The sequence below is a fragment of the Nyctibius grandis genome, chromosome 3 (assembly GCF_013368605.1).
Source record: "Nyctibius grandis isolate bNycGra1 chromosome 3, bNycGra1.pri, whole genome shotgun sequence".
NCBI classification, from domain to species: Eukaryota; Metazoa; Chordata; class Aves; order Nyctibiiformes; family Nyctibiidae; genus Nyctibius; species Nyctibius grandis.
In genome coordinates this window covers 77,886,083-77,909,921 of record NC_090660.1, presented here as the reverse complement: position 1 = coordinate 77,909,921, position 23,839 = coordinate 77,886,083, and the positions used below count along the sequence as shown (strand labels likewise).

The 23,839-nt window shown below is 38.1% G+C and overlaps 1 protein-coding gene across 5 annotated transcripts in view; it reads left to right on the top strand.

The window, feature by feature from the left end:
- The window catches only part of JPH1 (junctophilin 1), a 93,990-nt gene that overhangs the window by 42,013 nt on the left and 28,138 nt on the right, over positions 1-23,839 (top strand). For all 5 annotated transcript variants that reach the window (XM_068397056.1, XM_068397054.1, XM_068397055.1 and 2 more), the window contains exon 3: positions 15,912-16,030. In XM_068397056.1, coding sequence (XP_068253157.1) covers positions 15,912-16,030 — 119 coding nt within the window. The remainder of the gene's footprint in view (positions 1-15,911; positions 16,031-23,839) is intronic.

The following is a 23,839-nucleotide window of genomic DNA, read 5'->3' as shown; positions in this document are numbered from 1 at the left end:
TATTGAAAATACTTGTCCTCAGCTCAGACATTTCTGAAACCTTCCAGAATATCCAGAATTCTGTCTCTGTCCTGACCTAGTATTCTCTGGTTCAGATGCCCCTGCCCAGAGATTCCTAAACTGAGCAGATAAGAATCTGTATGCTTTACATTTAGTCCACCTTGCAACTAACACACTCTTTCCTGCACAAGATTAAAAAGTCAATTATTCTTTTGCTAGGGAAGCTGCATGTTCAGTTATTTCATATGCCTGCCCTTACCTGCTGGAATGCACAATATGTGAGATTCATGACTGAAACTCTATCTTCTGCAGCAGCTCATGGCCTCATCAAACCCTGAAGTAAGCTCCAGCATTTCTATTGTAAGCAATTAGTGTCCATTAAGTGCACCACTGAGCGGACTAATGCCCAACTGCCATAGCAAATGTCACAGAATAATAAAGAGTTAGCAACATACTGATGCTCTTGCACACCGCTGAGATAAAAATTTCAGAATGACAGCACCACTGGTGCTCCCAACATGGACGTCAGTAGCCATAGTTATTCCAGTACAGGTCTCAATATTGATCCCATTTACAGATAATGAGGTAGAGCCACTTAATCTGATCCGCCACTGGTTTTGAGATAGCAGTTAGCCTAAATACAAGTTGTAGTATCAAGTGCACTTTATATCTCTACAACATTTGTGTAAGAGATTTGGTTCACTGGTCTCTGCTCTCCTCCCTGAACAGGGGGCTGTTCCCTTGTGCTCAGTGTTCTACCCAGCACCAGCCTATTTGGCATCTTATGGGAGTGTCTTGTGATACTCAGGATTGACTGAGAGCTGGCAATTCAACTGTCCTTCAATCAACTGCTGTCTCACTTTTTTCAGGCACTGTCTTAGATACTGATCTGCACCAACGAGAGTCTTCCTGTCATGATCTGAGGGTTTACCATTGAGGAGTGTGTATATGGAAGAACTGGGTGGCATGGCACATTGTTAATGTATCTGGAGACTCAAAAGACTGAGGCACATGTGGCTGGTTAACATCTGGGAAGTCATGTCATGTCAACTTCTTATTTATGCAGGGTCATGTTCCACATTAATGAGTGACTGCTAAATTCAATGAAAACACTGTAATGGACACCAGCAAATGAAAGATGTGAGTAATTTATAGAGAGTGGCAAGGAAAAGAGCTTCAATATTTTTACAGTGACTCCAACTGAGCCTCCTAAGTGGCATTAGTTGTACAGAGGGATTCTGTCAAGCAGAAGCATACCTAAGGACCAAATGGTTTGACTTTACTGGGAGGAAACTATACCTCAGCTTTGCTACAGCTGTTTGGCTGACTGCCAGGCCTTGCTGGCAAGGAATCATCTTTTCATGTAGGGGGTTGACACCTTGTTCTTATGAAAACAGAGGAGAGCTCAATTTTAGTGAAACAGAAGGGTCCACTGTTAGCCAAGTAGCTTTGCAGGAAGAAATGAACACATTGGATATCCTGACCATTTAGGCCCTGGCATGTGTAGCTGTGTAGCTTCAGGTGCTCTGGAGGAAGTGGGACCTTTTTAGAGCTCATGGTTCTTTAGCATGTAGATTTGGTGCCATATACTCGCCAAAAGAACTGGGACCTCTTATTCTGGGCAGTGGGGGACTGACACATCTGCTCTCTAACGCAGACTGTACAATTGCGAAAAGAATTGTCCCAGCATCGCAAACAGTCTTATGCCAAACGCTTCTGAGATGCTGCCGTGGGAGTCAGCCTTCCTTTTTCTTTGACAATATTCTTGCTTCTGAGACAACCCAATAGATTTAAGAAGAAAGCAGAGATCTCTTTACTCACACTAGAAAATGTGAGCCTTCAGACTCTTATCTTGCCCTGTTCCCTCAAAAATAATTGTTAGTACCTAAGCTGGCTGGGTCCCTAAATATCATTTTTCCTGACCAGCCCATTCAGTTTCAATCTTTCATGCCAGAGACAGCTTTTATTTCCTTTCCTTCTCCAAAGATTTTTCCTCTATGGAGCCTTTTTCAAACAAAATTTACCTTCTTGCTTCATGTAAGTTCTATAGATGAGGTTCCTGCTTTGTTCACACTGGAAACTCCATGTATTATCTCAAGGTAGACAAGAAAGGTTGTTTCTTTCCTGTCCTAAAAAAAATCGGAAGTTGTGCCCATGCTATCTCACTTGTAGGCTGGTAATACTTCATTTTATCATGTCATGTTTAAAGTATAAGACTGATTAATTGTTTCTGGCATTTCTACTGAGATAAAGCATGATGTACCTGAAATTATCAATAAAGGATGCTGCATCTTGAACTTCTCCATGATGCTGTCACTCTTTATAAAAAATGTGTGATATGTTTAAGATCCACTTCTGTTTTTACGTACACAGCTAGGTGAAGAGACAGAACTATAGTGCAGTGATTCGTGTTGTGACCTGTGCTTTCTGTCCAGATATTATGGAATTGAACAGCCCTGCAGTTCCAATTGCTGTTCAAACCCATTAAACATGAGAAAAGGGTATCATTCTTCTCGCCAGTGATGGATCTTTTAACAAACTTACAGAGAGGTTGAATTTCTGCACATATGAACTCTGACTAAAGTACATGAAAATCCTAGATGTAAGAACTCCTAAAAGCTTTCTTTGTATTTCTGCCTCTTCTGTGGAATTCCACCTTGGTTATCTGGTAGAAATCTAGTTTCTATGTTGACCCTTCAAAAAGAGGTCATTTTGTATCCTATTTTCTCAGCAACAATTTGAATACTCAAAACAGTAGTTTACTACTAGACAGGTTAGCCATTCAAGAAAAAGAGTAAATTGTAAGACTTTATAGCTGGACTCACTTGCACAGGAGTTAGAAAAAGAAACTGCCAAAAGCACATTTCAAGTTACATTGAAGCAGCTCCACAGAATTCCTTGCAAACTAACCCAGTACAGTACTTCAGCAAGTCTTTTCAGCGCTGTGTTTTGTAGCAAAAGTGTTCTTTATCTCAGCAGGCCTTTCGCTGCACATCTGTCTCACAGAGAGTGAAAATGTTATTTATTTAATAGGATTGCAGAGTAAGTCTTTACTTGTTATCAAGGGACTTCTCATTTCAAATGAGAAATCATATTCTGTCTACATCCACTTGCTGCCAGAGCATGCTCATGCCAGAGCAGCAAGACTGCTGTATGGAATAGGACCTCACATTTTATTAAATATTGTCAGCTAAGTGTAATGTGAGGTCAAATTCCGTGTTCAGTAGACATACACTTCACGGATAGATATAGCTGAAATTCTGACAGTTGTTTGAGGGGGGAGAGATTTTTATTGTTGTTATTTTGCTAATTACGTAAAATGGGATAATCTTTGAATTACCTTGCACTGTTCATCTTGAATTATCAAATTCTTCAAGGAACCATGTGTTTACTTTCCCTGCTCTTCCAGTGGTTCTTCAAGAATGTCCTCCATTCCTCCTTTAAGCCCCCAACAATGTAGGCTTCAGCAGAACAACTCAGGCAAGACTGAGTCCTTCCCTGTTGCTGACCTCCTTGTTTCCCCATGGAATTCATAACATAAGGTACATATTCAGGTGAAGGTGGATCTGTACGGACTGTAGGAAGGATCACCTTGATATACAACCTGACAAGATAAGTTGTTCTTGGGGTTGTTTGGCCCAGAGAAGAGAAGGCTCTGGGGAGACTTATAGCAGCCTTCCGGTACCTGAAGGGGGCCCACAGGAAGGATGAGGAGGGACTCTTTATCAGGGACTGTTGTGGTAGGATGAGGGGTAACAGTTTTAAACAGAGAGAGAGTAGATTTAGATGAGATACTAAGCATAAATTCTTTACTGTGAGGATGGTGAGACACTGGAACAGGTTGCCCAGAGAAGTTGTGGATGCCCCCTCCCTGGCAGTGTTTAAGGCCAGGTTGGATGAGGCTCTGAGCAACCTGGTCTAGTGAAAAGTGTCCCTGCCCATGGTAGGGGGGTTGGAACTAGATGATCTTTAAGGTCCCTTCCAACACAAACCATTCTGTGATTCTATGATTCTAAGATAATTCATCCAGCCCACAGGCTTTTTCCAGGACACTGCCTTTCCCAGGATTTTCAACCCTTTCCCTGCTATGACGCATGCCCTTGACATGGTGAGGCTCCTTTAATGTCCTCAAGAAAAATAGCAGGCAAAAATATTTTCCTGTCACTCGCTGGTGTTCAGACCCATGCAGTTACCACTGGCTGCCAAATACATGAATTGCTGTCATAGCAGCAGTTACTCCTGTAGTGTTACACATTGAAGACATGAAGAGTGCAGAACTTAGGTATGTATGTAGTAGTGCCCAGCACTTCTGGAAGGCACTTTTGTGTGTGTGCAGCACCATCATTCAGCACAGGCAGAGCAGATGCAGTGCTTCTGGCAAGCTGTGGTAATCCTGCTTTGCGAAAGTGAGAGGATTCAGCCTGTGGCCCTTCTCTGATAATCGTAAAAGCTCAGAGATCTGCAATTTAGGAAGGTAACTTACTTAAGATACTTTACTGGGAGATAAAGTTTTGTGGGAGAGGGAGGGCACAGTATTGCCTAATGGAAGATTCTTGTTCTTTTGCTCCAGTGTAACGGTCATAAGGGTCAGTAAAACCCATCAACCTTTAGATAGATCTGGAAAGTCTGATAAATCTGTGTTTGTGTGAAGAGAGGACAATGAGACATTAGGATTGATTACTTTGGGACTGACTTCCTCCTTCATGGCATGCAGTAGTATTTACACTAAAATTCTGCTATTAGTGACTCAGAAAAGAGAATACTTGCTTTCTAGAAGAGGCTGGGGGAGAAGGTCAGAGCTCCAGACAAGGACTGTAGTAAGGAAAAGAAAGGAGCAAACAGACCATGACTAGCTCTGTTCAGAGGGTCTCAAAACAGTAGACTTCATGAGTCTGGAATAAGTTTTTACTCTCACGAGTGGTTACTGCTAAATATGCAAGAATATGACAATGAACCATCAACCTTACCATGCAGGTCTGCATGACTTCAGGTGAACAAAGCAGTCAAGGACCGCTCTAAGCAGGAATAAATAGGCTGGTGTGAACTCTCTTTCAACAGCCTCTGGATGCCACAAAAGCCTTTTGGGCATCTAGGCAAGATCATCAGCCCTATGGGAACCAGCAGAGAGCAACATTCCTGGTTTTTCGAATTTTCTGGTAGCTGACAGGACATGCTGGTTGTTTATTCAAATTGTGTGTTATTGGCAGCATTGTAGGTATCTGCAGAGGGTAAATATATACATATATGTTTATTTGGGGGGTACTATGTATATGAGAGATTATTTTGAAGCTGCTAACCGTGTTCGTCATAAACCCAGGTTTTGAATTTCCTTTGTGCTGCAGATAACAAAAACCTGTGAAATAGCTGTCACCTGCTCTATGTATGAAATGATCTGACATTATTTTCAATCTGCAGTGCTATTCAGTTAAGAGGAATTACATGTTTACAGACAGAAGGATCATCAAAGTCATCCCTTTGCTTGTTTGTACTTTTCAATCTCTTGATGTTTAATGTATGATACGAGCAGCTTGATTCATATCTGCCAGCCTGGAGAAAAGTCAAATCACATACAACCATCCCTGCACTTGAGCAGCTGTCTTTCATGGAGAGCTTAAGCCTTTTGCTAATTAAGCTGTTCAGACGTAACATATCAGTGTTTTCTGTTATTCAAGTATTTCTGTGACTTTTTTTAACAGTTATCTTCAAACATGTCAGAGAATTTGTAACAACTGAAAATGGAAGAACTAATCCCAGAATGGTTTGCTAGGCATTTTTCTGCCAATACTATTTTTCTAGACATCTGGCACCTGATCAGGGAATAGAAGTGAACCATGTAAAGAAAGATAAGCCCAATTCAGTTTTGGCTGTCAGAATGCTAAGGGCACAAAGATTTAAATTTAACACGTACAGTTAATGCCTTTAAAAGGATGAAAATACTGCAGTTTTTTTTCCCCACTAGATTTTAATACACAAAGATATTAAAAGGACTGTTAAAAAAAACTAACATTGCCACAGATTATTTGAATTCATGTCAATATGTTTGTTATTTTAAAAGCTTAATTATGCCACATTCTTTTTTAAGTTATAAATGCACAAATTGCACTATTATATCTTACAAAGAATTATTTTGTTTGCCATTATGTTCTAGGTATTTTTTCAAGCCTCCCCAAAACTATTTTAGATTAAAACTTTATTCCATGGTCAATGTATCCTTTCTGTTCTCATTTGTTATGAAGATTTCAATTCCATACTTTTATTATTATTATGAGAAAACGGCAGAAATAAATGTGTGTGCTACAGCTTTTGGAAAAGAGAAAGACAAATACGCACCAAGCTACTAAGCCTGTAGTTGTGACTTTTTTCTTAGTATGTTTTCCTTCATCAAGCACAGTAATGAAGTCTTTGGATTCAGATACTGGAACTATAATCTAATAAGTTACAGACTGCCAAAGGCACTTAGGAAATGTATGAAGTGTACTCCTAGAAGTACTTTATGATTGGGGAGTTTATCGTATATTTTTTGAAGCCAGCAAAACCCACAAAATTTTAAATAAATTTTCACATTTTTCCTGTAATTTTCCTGTAATGTAATTTTCATGCAACCAGTGTATTGCAATTATGATGTGAAGAGAGATCAGATACTGTTTTCATATTATGTATTTTGCTCTACAAATAGTTTGGTATTCTTTGCTAAAATATCTATATCACTGTAGGCTTTTTTTGCCCTAAAATTTTTTTTAAAATCTTATCCTTAAAAAAGCACATCAACTCTGTATAGAGGATAGATTAACAAATACAGACATTGTCAAGGATGATGTTTGACATAGTTTTTCTGAATAAGTTTACTGATTAATAGAGCTTTCAAAAGTTTCCTGACTTGAATTATTCTAACAAAAAATCATTTTAAATGTATTGTTTTCTAAAAATTGACATTTGATATAATATTTTCTGTTTTTTTTTTTTATTTTTTACAAGTAATTGTAAGTGGTAAAAATCAGTAGAACACTGAAAAATATAATGTTTAAAATTGAAAAAAACAGTTCATCTTGATGCAAAAATAATTCCTAGTCTCTTCCTGTAAGCTGTTCTTATTTTTCATCTAGCTGTATCCTTGGGATGATGATTTGTTGTTGCTTTCTTACACACAGAGTCTAGAATAGCTGCCAGATATTGGTGTTGATGATGATAGCAGTTGTCATACCTACTGTTTTATTTCATTTGTCCCAGGTAGAGAACAGTTAAAAAAACATGTGTGGCGGGGGGAAGTGCAATGCCCCTTAAGCAAATGATCACAATGGTCCATGTGTTCCCATTTCCTTGAGCAGACTTGCCTTCTCTGCGCAGAATCCTTATTACATCGGGTTCTTTTTCCTTGAAGCTCGTATTTTATGATGAAGGGAAGAGAAACATATTTATCTCCTTTTTTTTTTTTCTTCAGTTAACTGTGTCATCAAGAGCAGCTGAAGCTCAAGTGTGCATCTTTTTTTTATGCTTCCAGCTAGATTCAGAAGCTCTCTTCAGTCAACCAACGTAATTGGTTTTGGTGATTGGAAACAACAAATGGTTTGCAGATATTCCTTTACCCCTTTCCAAAAAACCTCCTGTCTGCAGGAATTAACATTTTGGGGCCAGGGAACTGGAAGAAAATAATGCTCACTGAGGAGACTTAGTGATAAAATAGGATAGGATGTAGTCTATCCTATAAAGCAGGATAGGATATAGTCTGTCCTGTAAAGTAGGATAGACCAATGCACATCAAGATTTATACTTTTCTCTAGATGTACTTGGCACTTAGTGACATGAAAAGATACTGGCAGTAAATCACCATTGGCAAAAATGGGGAAAAAACCCTATGAGCATAGTATGCAGAAGTGTATTTTGCCCAAAGTATAAGTTTCCCCACAGGAAAACTTGTTTTCTGCTTGAAATGGTGCGGCTCATCTTGCTGAAATTGAAGACTGCCATCTTCAAGATTTCTATGTCAGTGCTAGGGTGAAATCTGAAAGCAAAACTTCATTCGTTAAAGCTCTTGACAGAATGATGGATAAAATTGAATACGTCACATAAAGAGCCGGCTCCATTGTTCAGGGGCAGATTATCTGGTGTGCACATAAATAATGCCAGACTAGTGGGACACCTAAGGTTAGGGAGAGCACCATGTAAATGCACCTTCTCTAGTGATGTTTAACAGGAATTTAAAACCACTTTTTAAATTCAGACATCTTCATGTGAGTCTTTTTCCAAACAGGTGAGCAAGAGTGAGGGCCTGAAAAACAGACTAGGGAAATTGAACTAATTTATCTCAATTGTGAAAAGTGAATTTTCAGAAATACCTTCTCTTTTGGGATGCTATCCTGCATTCACCTAAAATATTTCTGAACTGCTGAGTAGATATGTGACTAGTATAAGTTACAGAAAGGTGTACCTTGGCACCCCTGATTTGCTGAGTGATTCTGGTTTTACTGATGTGGACCGTAGAGGTCTAAAGGAGAACGCAAACAGGTTCTGAATCTTGGCATAAGAAGGCGGCTGATTCCTCAACAAACACATAGACTGGTGTTTGCTGTAAGACTATTCGTAAGCACAGCAGAGCATGTTCATGGTGACTGCTGCAGGAGTTTAATGTCCACACAGTTCAGAGGACCAAGCTGTGAATAGTTCAAGTTTCTTATTTTTAATGAAGTAAGAGGGGTGCCTCCAATGAGATGATCAGAGCACTTATGTCAGATGTCTGAAATACCTAATGTAAACAGTCCCTAAATCATCTAATCTCACTTCCTGTAAACAAAAGGCCATGTCATTTTTTTCTCAGAAAATGGATTAGAGAGGACTTTTAGTACACTGCCTAGTATCATTTTAGACTTGGAAAGATCCATCTTTTTCCCTGTAAAATATACCCCAAACTATTCAAGGTTGACTATGCCCAAATTCAGTTTCTAATCGTTGGACTGGTTATGTCTTTATCTGAAACACGTCTTCCTCATTTTTTCTTCCCCATTTTCCTCTGTCAGATATCCGTGTGTACACCATGATAAGTGGCTTCTCAGTGTTTCTTAATAATGAGTAGATATGAGGCTCAAGAAGTTTAAGTTAAAAAGCTTGTCTTTTTAAAACTTAAAGTATTCTGTGGTCCTGACATTTCTTTTTCCTTCTTGAGACATAGATGAGCTGGACATTGTTCCATTAGTGGTTTTGTGGATTCTGGATTATGTAGTACAGCAAGAACAAATCCCTGTTTATACTTGATTTCATTTCTACGTGTATTAAGACCATATTAACCCTTCCTTTTGCTGCAGTGTGTGGGGTTAGACATCGTGTTCTCATACTCCTGTGCTGCTTTCCATGGCAGTTGCCCATACTGTCTAGATTTTTTGATTTCCCGGTGTTCTATCTCAGTACAGTTACATGCAATGGGTTTTGGAGGTGTTATCATTGAACTTCAGGTTATAGTGAAGTGTCCTCTTGGGGTTTTTTGGAATCCAGAAGTTGTGTGATCTGCCAACTCCACCATAGTATATTTTAGCTTGTATTGAGACATTATAAAAGTAAAATATTAAACAACTCTGGAGCAAAAACCAATTTCTAAGGTAAAATGCACGTATCAACCCTTTTCTTTGATGTCTTCTGCATTAAGCTTTGAGATATGTCAGAGAGTTAGCTTTTAATCCATTTTGATGTGCCTTATTAATTCCATGTAATTTATGCTGCTGTTTAATTATGTTGCCATAGGGTGCAAAATCAGAAACCTTGAAAACAATCCAAGTATGTTAAATCAAGGCAATCTTGATAAGGTATAGGACCCAGTATCTTTACATATGTATGAAGTGTTTGGCAAAATCGACTCTTTGTTAAAGCATGATGTCTGGCACAGTATACTATTAGCCTGTAAATCTTTACGGTTGTAGACCCAGTTTATTTATGCTGTTATTTATGCCCCAGACTGACAGCTGGCTAACCAGTCATTACCCCCAGGTTATTTTTTCAAGTACTGAAATCAGGTTGGCCATTTGCCATTTGTAAGGAATTTCCTCGTTTTTTTCAGGAGTTGTTAACTAAATGCTAGTATTTTTTAGTTCTTCTAATATGAGTTAGAACTGAAAAAAACTGAGAAATGGATTTAGGCTGGGAAGGAGGAGTTTTCAGAAAAAAAATCCAGTGGGGAAGATGATATACATCAATGTCCCAGCGGTGTGTACATAATAGATCTGCTTATGCTTCACTAAATGAGACTTTACTGGTAGTACTGAGGTAGTCCAGCTTCTGAGTGAAGTCAGTTCATAAAGAAGGAGCAGCTGGTTGAAACTAAAATCTAGCAAAGCACAAAAGAGATTGATCAAGTAAAGTACTTTGAAGAGTTTTTAAGTTCAGACTTCTGATTGAGAACATATATCTCATTTGGTCGATTCAGTCTAGTTTAGAAGCACTTCAATTTTCTCACTGACACGAAGCTCTCGTATTGCAGTATCTGTAAGTCAGTCTTTTTCCTCTCTCTGTTTCTCTCTGAGACTCATTTCTTGCTGGTATTCAGTGACCTACCCTCACTTCCGAGGTATATTATAGCAATGAGTTGCTGAGAGTGATGAAGCCGAGAGTTCTTAGGTAGCTCTATGTAGTTGTGCGCGTATGTATTTTTAATCCTATCATAGCAGAATATTGTTTTTCACCCAGTATTATCACTGAAAGAAGCTGAGGAAGATGACTAGTACACTTGATAAATGCCAGTCTCTCACTTGCAGTGTTGAAAAATGCATAGATGCTAGATAATTATCTGGCATTCATTACTGATATATAGTATTAGAAGAATATGGAAAGAAAATGGGGACAAGGAGAAAATGAAACTACCGAAGAATCATTCCTTAAAGTTTTCCTCTTCCTCTCCAGCTCCTCTTTTCCTGAAAATGCTATTATCTCTGTAGCAATTTTATCAGAGCTTGGTTTTACAGAATTGAGCCTCCAATAGATAGAAATAAATATAAAAATGCTGGAAAGTATCATACCTGGAAAAAAAAAAAACAACAGAATATTCTTTGCTTTCTAGAAAAATCACTGAATTTAAGAATTTAGCAAGATCGGATTGTTTTTTGGAGAATTCCAGTTTCAAAAAGGATGGTATGGGTAGTAACCCAAAATATGTAATGTTACTCAGACAAACCTGATAGCTGTCAGTAGTTAAATATGTTTCTGAGAACTTCATGTAGGTTTAGCCTTTATGGATTTTTTTTTGACAGTATGGAAATCTGTTAATAATTGTTGAGATTATTAATTTTTGATAATTTGATAGAAACATAATTGTATTTCATATATTTGGCAAATAGAAAACAGAAAAAATGAGTTGTATCATCTTCAGAAATAGAAAGCAAGCTCCTGGAAAGCTTTATGCTGGGATCACTGTGTTTAATAAAAGCTGAAAAATGAAACAAAGTAAACATAGATTGCTTACATTTTTAGCTGACTCTGAATGAGGCAGCATTACAAGTGCGTTGAAGGATACCGTGGAAATACAAAATAATCTGAAGGGTAATGGACAGTTCTAAATGGGGTTTAAATTTAGATAAACATTACATAATGCATTCCAGACACATGGCATTATATGTAAGCATTATTGCTGCAGAATGCTAGATAATGTTGTTTAAGCTCTTCAGCCCTCAATACTCCTCCTACAAGTCACTTTTCAGACATAAGTAGATAGAAATCTGATTGTATTGCTGGAAGGGGAGACTACTTGTAAGAAGCCCCTGACCCTGTGCTTATAATCTCAAGTGTAGCTAAGATGATGTTTATGTTTACCTACCCAACCAAACACAGAAAAGGTAGGTATCAGTAGTGGTATCAGCTGTTGCACAGTTTAGAAAGCTTAGGCTTCTTTCAAAATCAGACCCTAATATGAGTCCAAATAAACTTTCTAACAACAGCAAAGTTATTCAGTTAGCAATTGGTCCTCCACCCCTCGCTCACTGACAACAGAGACTGGTAGATACGGGGACTCCGCATGCTGTACTCTGTGTGAGCGATAGCTGTGGGTTGCTTTTTAATGTAAGTACAGTTTGATTCCTGCCACAGATACAACTCAATTTTGTCCCTGTCTTAATCACGTTTACCACCACTGTGGACTCATTAGCTAAATGGTAGATTGTCCATCTAAATATGATGGGTTTGTTTTAAATACTTTAATTTTATATTGGTTTGAAACCTTTCAAGCATATGTTTGAGACATCACGTGGAACATTAATGGTAGGATGATACTTTCAAGTAGATACACACGTAAAAACACATGGCAGTTCAAAAGTTAGTAATGTGTATTATGTGTTACAGTTGCCGAGAATGAATTTTTACAAAGGACTGCCTGTTCACCTAAAAGAAAAATCATTAAAGGTCCTCTGCTGTGGATTAGAACCTGAATGCAGCATTGCAAAGCAGGTCACTCGTTTTTTTCCCATACTGTTTTGCACTCTGTGAGTTGTTGCCTAACTTCCCTGCATAGTTTCTATTTTGCTGCTGAAACTTGAGATTGACCCTTCCTGGAGAGTGTATGGAGCAGCATGCAAAGCCTACTGCAGTCTTTTTCTTGGCTGGGGAAAGGAAAGAGAACACTTTTTTGAGTTTTCTTTTTCAAAAGTTCTCATAAAGATTTCTTGTCGCAGCAAAAGATGCTGCAACCCAAAATGTGGGTCATTTTGACTTTATATATCACAGGCTTAAATTTCCGTGGCTAATTATTGATAATAAATGAAACTTCAAGACTTTACAGTAACAAAATTACTCCAGGAGAAAAAGGTAAAGAAGGCTTTCATGAACTGTGTCAATGGAGCAAATGGATTCTGTTTCAGTGGGGTTACCCAGCTCTGATAGCTTGCCCTTATAAACGTCATTAAAAACCCAACATATTTCTCCATAGTCTCCAGTAATAACACTCTAATAGTGTGGGGGTCAGTGCAAGGCAGAATAAAACAAGTGCAAACAAAATGTAGCGCCAAGCAGCAGTAACTGTAAGCAGGTAATTTGGAAAACATACAGACAAATCAAGTGTGGAAGTGAGAATTAAAAAAAATGGAAATTAAATAGCAACAGAAAAATTATTTGAGTCTGACACTTGTAAGTAAGTGCGCAGGAAGTGAAAGAAATGTCTGAATATACAGTTGCAAACTGAGATAATAAAGTACACATTGCTGAAGTTAGCCAGTAAAGCATCCAAATGCCACGGTGATAAATAGCAAATAATGCAAATAATGAAGAGCCTGTGTTCACAGGTGAAGCGTGGTGTTTCCATTCTGTACAGAAGCACCGGCTCTGCCAGTTTCTCATGTTCTTTTCACATTTGCCACGTTGTCGATGATGCTTGCTGAAGAGACCGTCAGGGAAGCGTCTCAGCATGGCCACACGTACACACTTCTGTTCGGCTGGTCGAAGGCTGCTCAGGAGCATAAAAAATGTTCTTGTGCCTTACCCTCCTGTGCCTATTTAGTTCCTCTTGCTGCGTCGTCTCTCGGTGACAGTACAGCGCTGAGGCTCTGCTGAAGTGTGTCACTGAGACGTGCTTTGGCAGCGCTCCTGTCTGAGCATTCGCTCCTGTTCTGGTCTGCTGGAGCTCCTGACTGCGAGTACAAAAGGGGCAGAATAGCAGGAAGTGCGAGTTGGAAAAAAAAGGTGTGAGGTAAGGCAGCCAGGGAAAGCTGTGCCCGTTTACCTTCTGTTCCATTGGCTTCTTCCCACTGTGACTTGCTTTGCCCAGCTGTATGTGGCAAAGTTTCAGTAGCTTATTCCTCATGTTACCATTTAATTCCTTAACTAATTGATACTGTATGTTTGAACAGGATGTGTGATTTCCTTCTTGGATATAATAATACAGAAAATTCACAGGCATCAATAAATAAGTGTATTATCCTGGCAGTATGTTTTCCTGATGCTAGTAATTTAGTATATTAGCTTTTAAAATGTCTATTGTAGTGGTGGCAATAGCATTAGACTATTTTTATATGGGAATCATCTGGTTGTTTTATCATCACAAAAGGATGATCAGTGTCTAGTTTATCTATGTGCAGACTACATTATTGTCTCACAAAACAATGTCCCAGTGCTAGGATTGCTTCTTTAAGTTTATGCTACATAGACATAATTATGCAGGAGCTAAGAATAGCTCATCTAATTGAAAATAATGATTATAGAGAAAGAACGGGTTTGATTACTGTTACTAAGGAAGCACATACCGTACAACCATTCATGAACTGCACGGAACACATATGGGATTATATGGTGTATTTGTTTTGATTAACAGTTTCTTTCCCCCATCCTGAGCACAAGTTGAAGGTGTTACTGCTTGTTTGCTCGTTATCTTTTTTTCTCAGAGACCTAGAGGGACCTGCGAGAAGGCAGCATGAGCTGATATTTATCCAGTAAATTATGACAAGCTAAGCTTTGAAATAACATTCAACATTTATCTCCACACTTTTTAGGGAGGATGTAACTTAAATAAATCTTCTCCGGGCACCACAGATGAAACTGTCTATGTGGGTTTTTAATGTCTGTGTTTGTACTAGTACCCTACGGGATTAAACATCCTTTTAGAAATGCAAAGTCTGCCATACTGTTAATCTCTTGGTGCTCATTCTGGTTAATGCTAACATTTAATTCTTTCTTCGTCTAAAACACATAGAACTCTTCTTTATTCCTTGAAAATAAAACTGAATTTTTACAGCGAAGTTGTTGAAAGTTTTCATTTATTTCATTGCTGTTGGTTAGTATCACAAGGCACATGGGATAAAAGTTGCTGCTGCTGTTATCCTCTTAACTAAGTTTTTTCTTACTTAAGTGTCAGTTTTGTACTAGAATATTATAAGAAAATTCCTGAGAAATTCATGAAATTTAATGTATCTGGCTTAGAAATGTTATTAATATCTCTAGAGGCTCAAAAAACTGCCTGTTTGCCATGTTTAGCTTCCCCTCCATTCTAATGAACCATTTCATAGCTCTAGGCTATGTGCTAATGCTGTAGAGGCACAGAGAGATCACTGCCGTCAGGAGTTTTTAAACAGATGACTGCTTAAAAAATGAAGTGGGGAGGGAAGATGAGACAAACAGTGATGCAATCTTGCAGTAATATGAGTATCAATTTACGCAGTCTGGAATCAGAGGCACTTGCACAAGCTGTCCTTGAGGCTTTTTAAGAAATAGCAGAAGGAAAAAAGTGGAAGCAGAGGGCAGATTACTTTAGGAAAGTATTCCAAACTATTGTCTTGACTTCAGAAGAGTTACCTTGTTTTGGATTTGAAATCCAGTGAGTTACAAGAATTTAAAACTGTTAAGTCTCCGTTTATACAAATGCCTATTGAAGCACCAAACACATTTTCTGTCCCATCCCTTTCCAACATGGTCTGATTGTGGAAGATATTTCTCCATTTTTTGGGCCAACATACCTCAGTTTTGCCCTTCAGAAAATTTTACGTGGCACCCAGCTCTGAGCATTAACTCTGACATTTTTTAAAGGCAATAGCATTCCACAGTCCCCTTGAACACCACGTATCCTGATCTCACAGACCTCTGTTTTGGAGTCAGTGTGGTGGCCCAGTCTGACCTTCTGTACACATTCTGGTAACGTGTATTAAAATCATAATCTCAGATTTCGATCAGATACTATTTTTTTCTATTCTGAAATTTTGATTATAAGCTTAGGCTGTAAATTGTGTACCTACAAGTAAATGTGATACAAGGATGAGCAGGACTGAAGAACTGAGAAGAATAATGCGTTGATTCTTAAATACTTTGACTGATCTGCAGTTATTTACAGCAAGCGGGCATAAGCGCACACTATACGGTATAGTGTATGGTAGCTGAGGACAGTAGTCCTTTGCTCTCACATTACTGATGCAACTCATAAAAGACTTGATTTCATATAAACTGTTTTCTACTCTATACAGAACTGCACATGCAAGAGCTAAAGCTGATGCTGCGGATCAGGCTGCTCAGGCTGCTCGCCAGGAATGTGATATTGCAAGAGCAGTTGCCAGAGAACTTTCACCAAATTTCTACCAACCAGGTAATTATACATTGGGTTTTTTGTGGCTAGTTTTTTTTTCTTCCAGTGAAAGGAAAGGATTCTGTGTTAAAAAGATTATTTCGTTTTGAATGTTGTCATTTATACAGAAACAATAGTAATGTGTAGGTAATGAAGAGTGAACATTGCTCAAGGAGATTTTGTTTTCATTTTTTAATCATTTGGTGACTATTGCTTTGTACAAAAACAGTTGCGTATCAAAAAGTCAGTATCAAGCATACAACTTTGCCTCAAATTAATAGCTTCTTGAGGATGGTGTCAAAGACAAACTTCAGAGAACTTAGATCAACAGAAATTTGGGTTATTTCTATAGCGTGTTTATTAGGGGAAAGTTCCTTAGCTTTTTTACTGACCAAGGGAGTTCTTGACGGGTTGGTTAGCTAAGGCCTGAGTTCTGGAGAATGCTTTTCTATTACACATACATAACCTGTGAGGGAATCTTCCTCTGTTATGCCTGTGGTGCTCAGTGGAACATTAGTCCCATACTCAAGACATCATAGAATTAAGCCTGTGTCACCTATATCAACATTGCAACCCATTTTCACCTGTCACGTGATTTGGAAAGTTGCTATAAAAAGAAGCAAAGTGGTTATTGCTTTGTTTTTTTAATGTCTTTCCATGAGGTTAATATTTTTGTGTACTGCTCTTTAGCTTAAGATTGAATAGATAAAATGGAGCTCCACTTGCCAATTTAATGTATTTTCATAAGTCTGCCCTTTCTTTCACCTGTCAAATGAGTTGAGTCATATCTTGTTATTACTTTTCAAGGACTTGCCTGCACTCGTATGCTAATATAGATTATAGCTCTGAGATTCATTCATTACTGTCAGTTAGCTTAAAGAATGTGTTCTCTTCTTTATTCCAAAGTATTTGGTTGTAGGGAGCAATCTGTGTATTTTGGGGTTGGAAGGGTTGGGGTGCTCTTTTTTATTTGTTTAGTGCATAAGTCAAGGGCTTGTCAGCTCGTGCAGGGCAGAATCTCCATTCCCCTTAGCAGTCTTCCAACCTTTCTTTGTACCCATCCTGATTTAAATTCATCTTTCTTGAGCATGGCTGTCCAGAACTGTAGGTAAAGCTCAACAGAACTATTTCCAGTAGTAAGACTTTCCTAGCTTTAAAATGGTGTCAATATGTACCTTTCACTGTTGAGAATGACCTCAATACAACCTCTCCTGTGGACTTAAATTAGTGGCCCATACTTACTCCCACAATACCCAATTTTTTTTTCTTTTTTCATTATTTCATTCTTCCATCAACTGATGAACTCCCAATTTATAGCAGCAGTTAATCTTATCAGTCATAAGTTGAGAAGTCCTAAGCTTAGCCATGCAAAGAACTAATAACAAGGACTCTGTCAAAGGAAAGCTTGACAGAAAATAGAAGTAAGAGGGAATTAAAGCATTTGGAATTAAAGTGTTTAAGAGCTGCCAAACCCTTGAAATAAAGAAATGGCTAGAGTACTCGAGAGAAAATGGAAACATCTGATAGTGTGAAATTTGACACCAAGAAATCCTGCAGATCAAGAATTTCTTAGGTGTTTTTTTTTATTTGCTGCCACAGGATATGAAGATACGAAGCATTGCCGACAAATTGGCTGAGATATGGGGAGAGGAGGTGGAGGATTCTTGGTTTCCTTTCATTTAGAACTTTTATTCCAATTACAGAAGGGAAGAGTTTGTATCCCTTTCCCAAATCCAGTTGTATATGTGTACACTGATGTAACAAAACATTGCTCACAGTCTTCTTACTCTATTCTTCATGTGGAAATGTCTATCAGTTAGCTAGCTACCTATCAAAAGATAAATACCTCTTTTGGGGATTAATTTTTAATTCCCTCATTATTTTCAAGATGGCCAAATATAGCATATTTGTACACATTTGAAAAAAATTGCTGTTCCCATTGCTTAAGTAACTTTAAGAGCCCAAGATGTTAACTAAATTTCAATTAGCCCAAATAAGCTGCAGAAAAACACCAGATTCATCATTGTGATCCTTTCAAATACTGTCATGTCAGAGGTACTTTTCATCCTCAGTGTTCACGATGCCTTTTTCAAGTACATTCTTTCTGGTGCCAGTTAACCCTGAGACTCACCTGTACACATACTTGCTTATTTAAATATTTCCTAAGTGTCATACTATGAGTTACTGGATAACGTTAGCATTAGTTTTTGTTATTTATGATAATAAAATAGATAAATATTTTTAAATATTTACATTCACTCACACAAACAGCAGTAAATACCTGCTTTTCAAATAGCATTTTTTGTATGTTTGAATGAAAACAAGGTAATCATTATTGCTTCCTAATAGCAGCTTCTCAGTTTTCTTCTGTTGCTTGAGCTCTTTATTTTTATAGTACCTTTATATGTTTCTGTTAGTGCTTTTAAAAGGTAATGATAAGTATTGTATCTCAGTCTCTGAAACTATAGTTGAGAGAAAGCTTTCCATTGTACTAAATTGTCTTGAAAGTAAGTTATTGTGGGAAAGTGTAATTTTTCTCTCATTGCTTGAACTGCTTTGTACGGTAGGCAAGCATGCTGTCAGCAACGAATAAATGTGTGGAGTATATCAACAAGTCTCTTGAAAGAAAGAGAGAGGGGAAAAAAGGAAAATACAAATATCTCTCCATGAAGAAGTTAAGCAATTTTTTTCTGTCTTAATGAGTGATCTCTGCATTACCTGTGGCCTAAGTCCATTTAAATATTTGAAAATCTTTTGATAAAGCTCTTAGATTCTTAAAAAGCAACCTTCTGGGCCACATATCCTAGTATTAAGTATTACACACAGTGTATAATTACAGTGAATATTCATCACTCATTGTACCATAACAGTTTTTACTTCCCAATTAGTTTCTCTCATGTTTAAATTTTATGTTCATGAAGACATTCATCAGAAGCTGCCAAGAGGTTCTAGCTTTGTAATGTAGTTTAAAAGGAGATTGAAAGGAGAACAGAGCAGTAGCAAACAAAGTAGCATTCAGAGGGTAAGAATAGTAATGTCAATCTGAATCATCAGTATTGAAGTACCATAGAAATCTTGAGATTTGGCTTTCCCAGTAATTGATTACTTTAATACTTGCATATAGGGAAAGCAAGTATGATTGAAAAGGTCCGCACCATGGTGTAAGGACTTAAAAGGTTACAGGGACCTTTTTTCTCTACGCTTGTTCACACTCGTCTCAGACAAGACCCTGCATCTACTTTTGCTGTAGCAGAGATTTGGCTGGTGATTAATACCTATGAGGATGGTGTATCTTTGCAGAGCCCTACCCACAAGGCTATACATTTTGTAGTTTTAACAAATGTTGCAGCCTTTATAGAGGCCAGACTTTACAGGCCTTCTTATCACTAAATAAAATGCATTTTGAGAAATCCCAGCTCTGACCTGTCTGTTTCCTCCAGGCATCACTAAACTTGTAGGTGTGTCAAAAGAGAGCATACCAGGACACGAAACAAATGAAACCTGAGTCATATCCTCATTCAAGGGGGTCAGCCAGGGACAGTTTGAAATTGTCTTTGCTTAGAGAAAAACAATAAACACTGTTTTGTGTCTCTTGTTAAAACCTAGAGAAAGGCAAATGACTAATGGGAGTGCTGTATCAAAGGTGTAACAGAAAAGAAAAGCCTTTGACACTCAGTAAAAGGGAGGAATGTTGTTCTAGTCTTGCACAAGGTTAATGGATGCTTTGACTTACCTATTCATTCTAAATTCCACAGGCCATCTCTAGGATATAGTCTTGTAAACACACTATCAGGAGGTAAGCTAAAGTATGAACTTGCACAGACTGGACACCTAAGCCGTAATTGTATGCATATCTATCCTGCAGCAAATGGATAATGCTCTTTCATTCAGTTTGAATGAATAACATTTGATTAAATGAAAGAGGGGTAAAACTACTTTGCTGCAGGGTAAGAGCAGTCTGAGCACTTTACCATGGAGCAATTAAGGTCTGGAAATTCAGATCTGAATTGTTTTATGGCAGATTATTTGTCAGGCCAACCAGCCGCCAGGCGAACATACATGGCTCACCAGAACAATTCATGCAGCCTTTGACCTCCTAAACAAGGCATGGGAGAAATCAAGGAGCAGTTTATCAATTAATACTCTCTAAAGAGATGGACAGAATTTCTTTAGGTGAAATATATGAGCAGAGAACAAAGATTTTCCAATGAAAAGAATAAGAATTTGTCAGGTTTTACCAGTATTTTTTCCTGTAATGTTGGTTACCGTTACAGCATCAGTATTAACATGCTGAACATCACTAGTTTCAGAAATAAGCATTTTAAGCTTGTGATAAGGCAATTTCTAATGGCCTCTAATGCCTTAAAGAGCAACTGTGGTTTACATTCTCTTTCAACCAGTGGTAGATGTCTGTAGCCTCAGGAGAAAACACATCCTTCCCATCTTCCTCCTTTCTGCCATCTCCACGTCCTCCAGTTCACAAAATGCAAACTCCATATGGACAGGAAAGAGAGATTTCTGCCTGATGCTAATTAACTGGAATGTACTGGCTAAATGCATGTGAACCAGGACAGATATTTTTATTTAAAAAGCCAATTACAATGAGCATTTTGCCTGATTAGAGTTACCAGCCATGCCATCAGTTTGTGCCTTAAAGCATGCAGAAGCTCAGTAGTTATTCTTAGTCATACAAGAGCCTGTTCATTTTCTGAAATTATTCGACATACGGCTTCATCATCCTCACACAACTGTTGGGATTCTTGCTGTGGCATCTTTTCTCTACAATTTATTGCTTCCGTCCTCTTTCTACACAACTATGGAGAAGCCAGAGCCTATAGAAGTATCCTAAGGCACTTCTGTTGTATATAGTAATCAAAGAAAGAAGGTGCATTAAAAGAAAAAGTATCAGTTTCAAGCTTTATTCTTGTTCTCCCCTTTCTTTTTATAACTCTTGTCACACCAGTCTTCACAACTTGACTTCCAAGTTTATCACCACTCTCACCAAGCCCTAGGTACAGATGCCCCCACCCTTCCACGTCTTTCCTTTTGCCCAGCATGAGGCCCATCCAGCTTGCTGGCGGTCTGCACCCATCCTGCCCCACTGCCATACATGCATGCTGGCTCAACCCACTCCCCGGCGTTCCTGAATGCATCTGGGACAAGGGAGCATGCTTGGGAGAAGGCAAAGGGATGAGAGGTTGCAAAGGAGTAGCCTTAATTCTTCAGGATGCGTCCTTAATCTCTCCAAGATACTTTTGAGTCACATAATCAAATTATTTGCTTAGAAAAAAATGCGTATAATTATTTTTGAGCAAATTTACTTTTAAAACTAATAACAGAGAACCAGTTCCCTGTGGAGAGATAAAGCTGTTATAATCACTGTAATTTTCACAGGCTTCTATTAAGTACTGAGCTAGTTAATTTGCATCTAGATACAACTTGTGGTTGCCTAGTAAAGGCTACAGGATCTGACTACAAAGCTATCTAGACAGTCAGGCAACTAGCCTGGACCAGCTTCAGTGCTGTCTCGGCTATGCTGATATCTTGAAGTAGCTTCTTGAATACTAGCCTAGGTATACCTATCTGAGCTGCCACCATGGGATTGTTAATTACAGGTATAATCTGAGAGAAAGAGGTCAGTGCTACCTTCGAGTTTTAATTGCCTCCTTTCTCCTCTTCAAAATTATTCATTTGCTCCCAAAAAGAACAGTTCCTTCCAGGACACAGAACCTGCATACTGTTGGCCTGCTCCAGTAAATTTCTATGTTGGTCTGTCGCAGTGTCTGTCAGCCAAGGACAAGATGAATTAGGGTCTATCACATGGGAATATTATCACAGTGTCAACATTTCCATTTTAAATCATATTTATAGCTGCGTCATAAGTATTTGTTCCATGTTGAAATTCAGCTAACAAGGCCTGTACTGTGAGAACTTCCCTTACAGTGCTAATTTTCACTAGAGTATGGTGATTTACTTTGAGAGGATTTTATTATACTAGTGAAGGCTCAAAGTTTGTTGAAAAAGGTTAGGTTTCTCATGTTATTTTTTAACATGTAATATGGGTTACGTTAGTCCATCCCTACAGCTGTGCTGGTTAGAGTGCCTTGCACTACTTGACCATAAGCAGTTAACGCTTGCTGTGGGCTTTTTTGCTGTTGTTTTTATACGAAATTGGGAACAAGACATGTATTTCAGAGGGAAAGGTAGAACATTAGAGAAAAATAAGCAGCTTCTTTCTACGTTTGTCAAGGCCAGAGAAATAGATGGCTAATACACACAGCATTTTATTCAAAGAAAGTCTGCAAGACTTAAGACTTACTTAGAAGTAGAGAGAGTGTAGAGAGAGATCTGAAAAAGAAAGATGTTATCCAGATTATAGACCTGAGTAATGTAGAGGAGTATAGTGTTGTTCAGTATGATGCAGAAGATCATGCTGAGTATTTTGAGGAGATGAAGATTTCTACCTGTTAGTCTTGTAAGTTATTCACTCAGATCATAATCTGAACAGGAATCAAATCTGGAACTGAAACACAGCCAGCATGGGATTGGTAGTTGAAAATTTTTTATGGTGGGATTAAATATGATGATTCTAAAAAGAGAAGGTAGAGGGACCAAGAATAGAGTAATCTGAGATTATCTTCTTTGAAAGAGTAGTTAAAAAGTGAAAGAAAAAAATGAAGGGGAAATAAAAGGATGAATCACACAAGTTAACAAAGGAGAAGTGTTCCAGAAGAGGAGAATGGCCAGCTGTGTCAGAGGAGGGTGAGAATAGAGTACTGATGCTGAGATATGACTAAGAAATCAGCAGAGGCTCCTCAAAAAGCATCAGGTGAAGAGCAGAAGGTATTTTATCAGGGGCAATTGCCAAACTATGAAGAGTATGGGATAGATTTGGAGAAGGGGAGCAGTAAATGGATATTGCAAACTTAGAAATGAAAACTTAGAGCACAGAGGTGAAGAGGGAGGAATGACACTGTGTGAGGTCAGAATGGTTAGTGGCATGATGAGAGGTTTCTCTTAAAATACAAAAGATCAAGAATATCTTGAGAAAGGAGCTAGAATAGGATAGAAGACTAAGCAGATCACATGCCCTAGTTTTACTAGAATTAAATTGATTGTTGCATTTCTATAGTTCTGGCATTCCCAGTGGAGCAGTCATTTCTGTTAGCCCACGTCAGAGTCTTAAGCTTCTTAATTGATTCTATTGCTAGATATAAGAAATTAATTTTGCTAGAAGTGTGATGCAGCTTAATGAATACTGCCATGTTTTCATGGAATACTGTTTCTGAATATTGAAAAATACTGGATTAACCCTCTACCCTCTAAGAAAATTCATAAACCCGTATATTTTAAAAGCAGTAAATTTGGGGTTTCTTTATTTTACTCCTGCTTTTGCATCTTTCAAGTTCATTATTTCAAGTGGTTTTTCTATAAACACAGGGGGATAAACGCGTTCCTGTGTGATATGGTCTAGGCAATCCTGCTCCGGCAGGGGGATTGGACTAGATGATCTTTCGAGGTCCCTTCCAATCCCTAACATTGTGATTCTGTGTGATTCTGTGATAAAGGAAACTTCTAAAAAAAATGAAGTCTAATGTTATGATGTAATGATGAATCCCTTTGAAATATCTGGAGTTTAATAAAGCAGTAATGCATCTATAAATCTGTGACTAGAATCAGTAGAGTCTAAAACTGTCTGCTTATTTCCATGTTACTTTGCCCATCTAAATCGTTCAAATGTAATTTCAGTTGTTTGGTGACATACATATGTTTCATGTCTTCCCAGTATTGAGCCTTATTGGCACATATTCCACAGGCATAAGAAGTGCT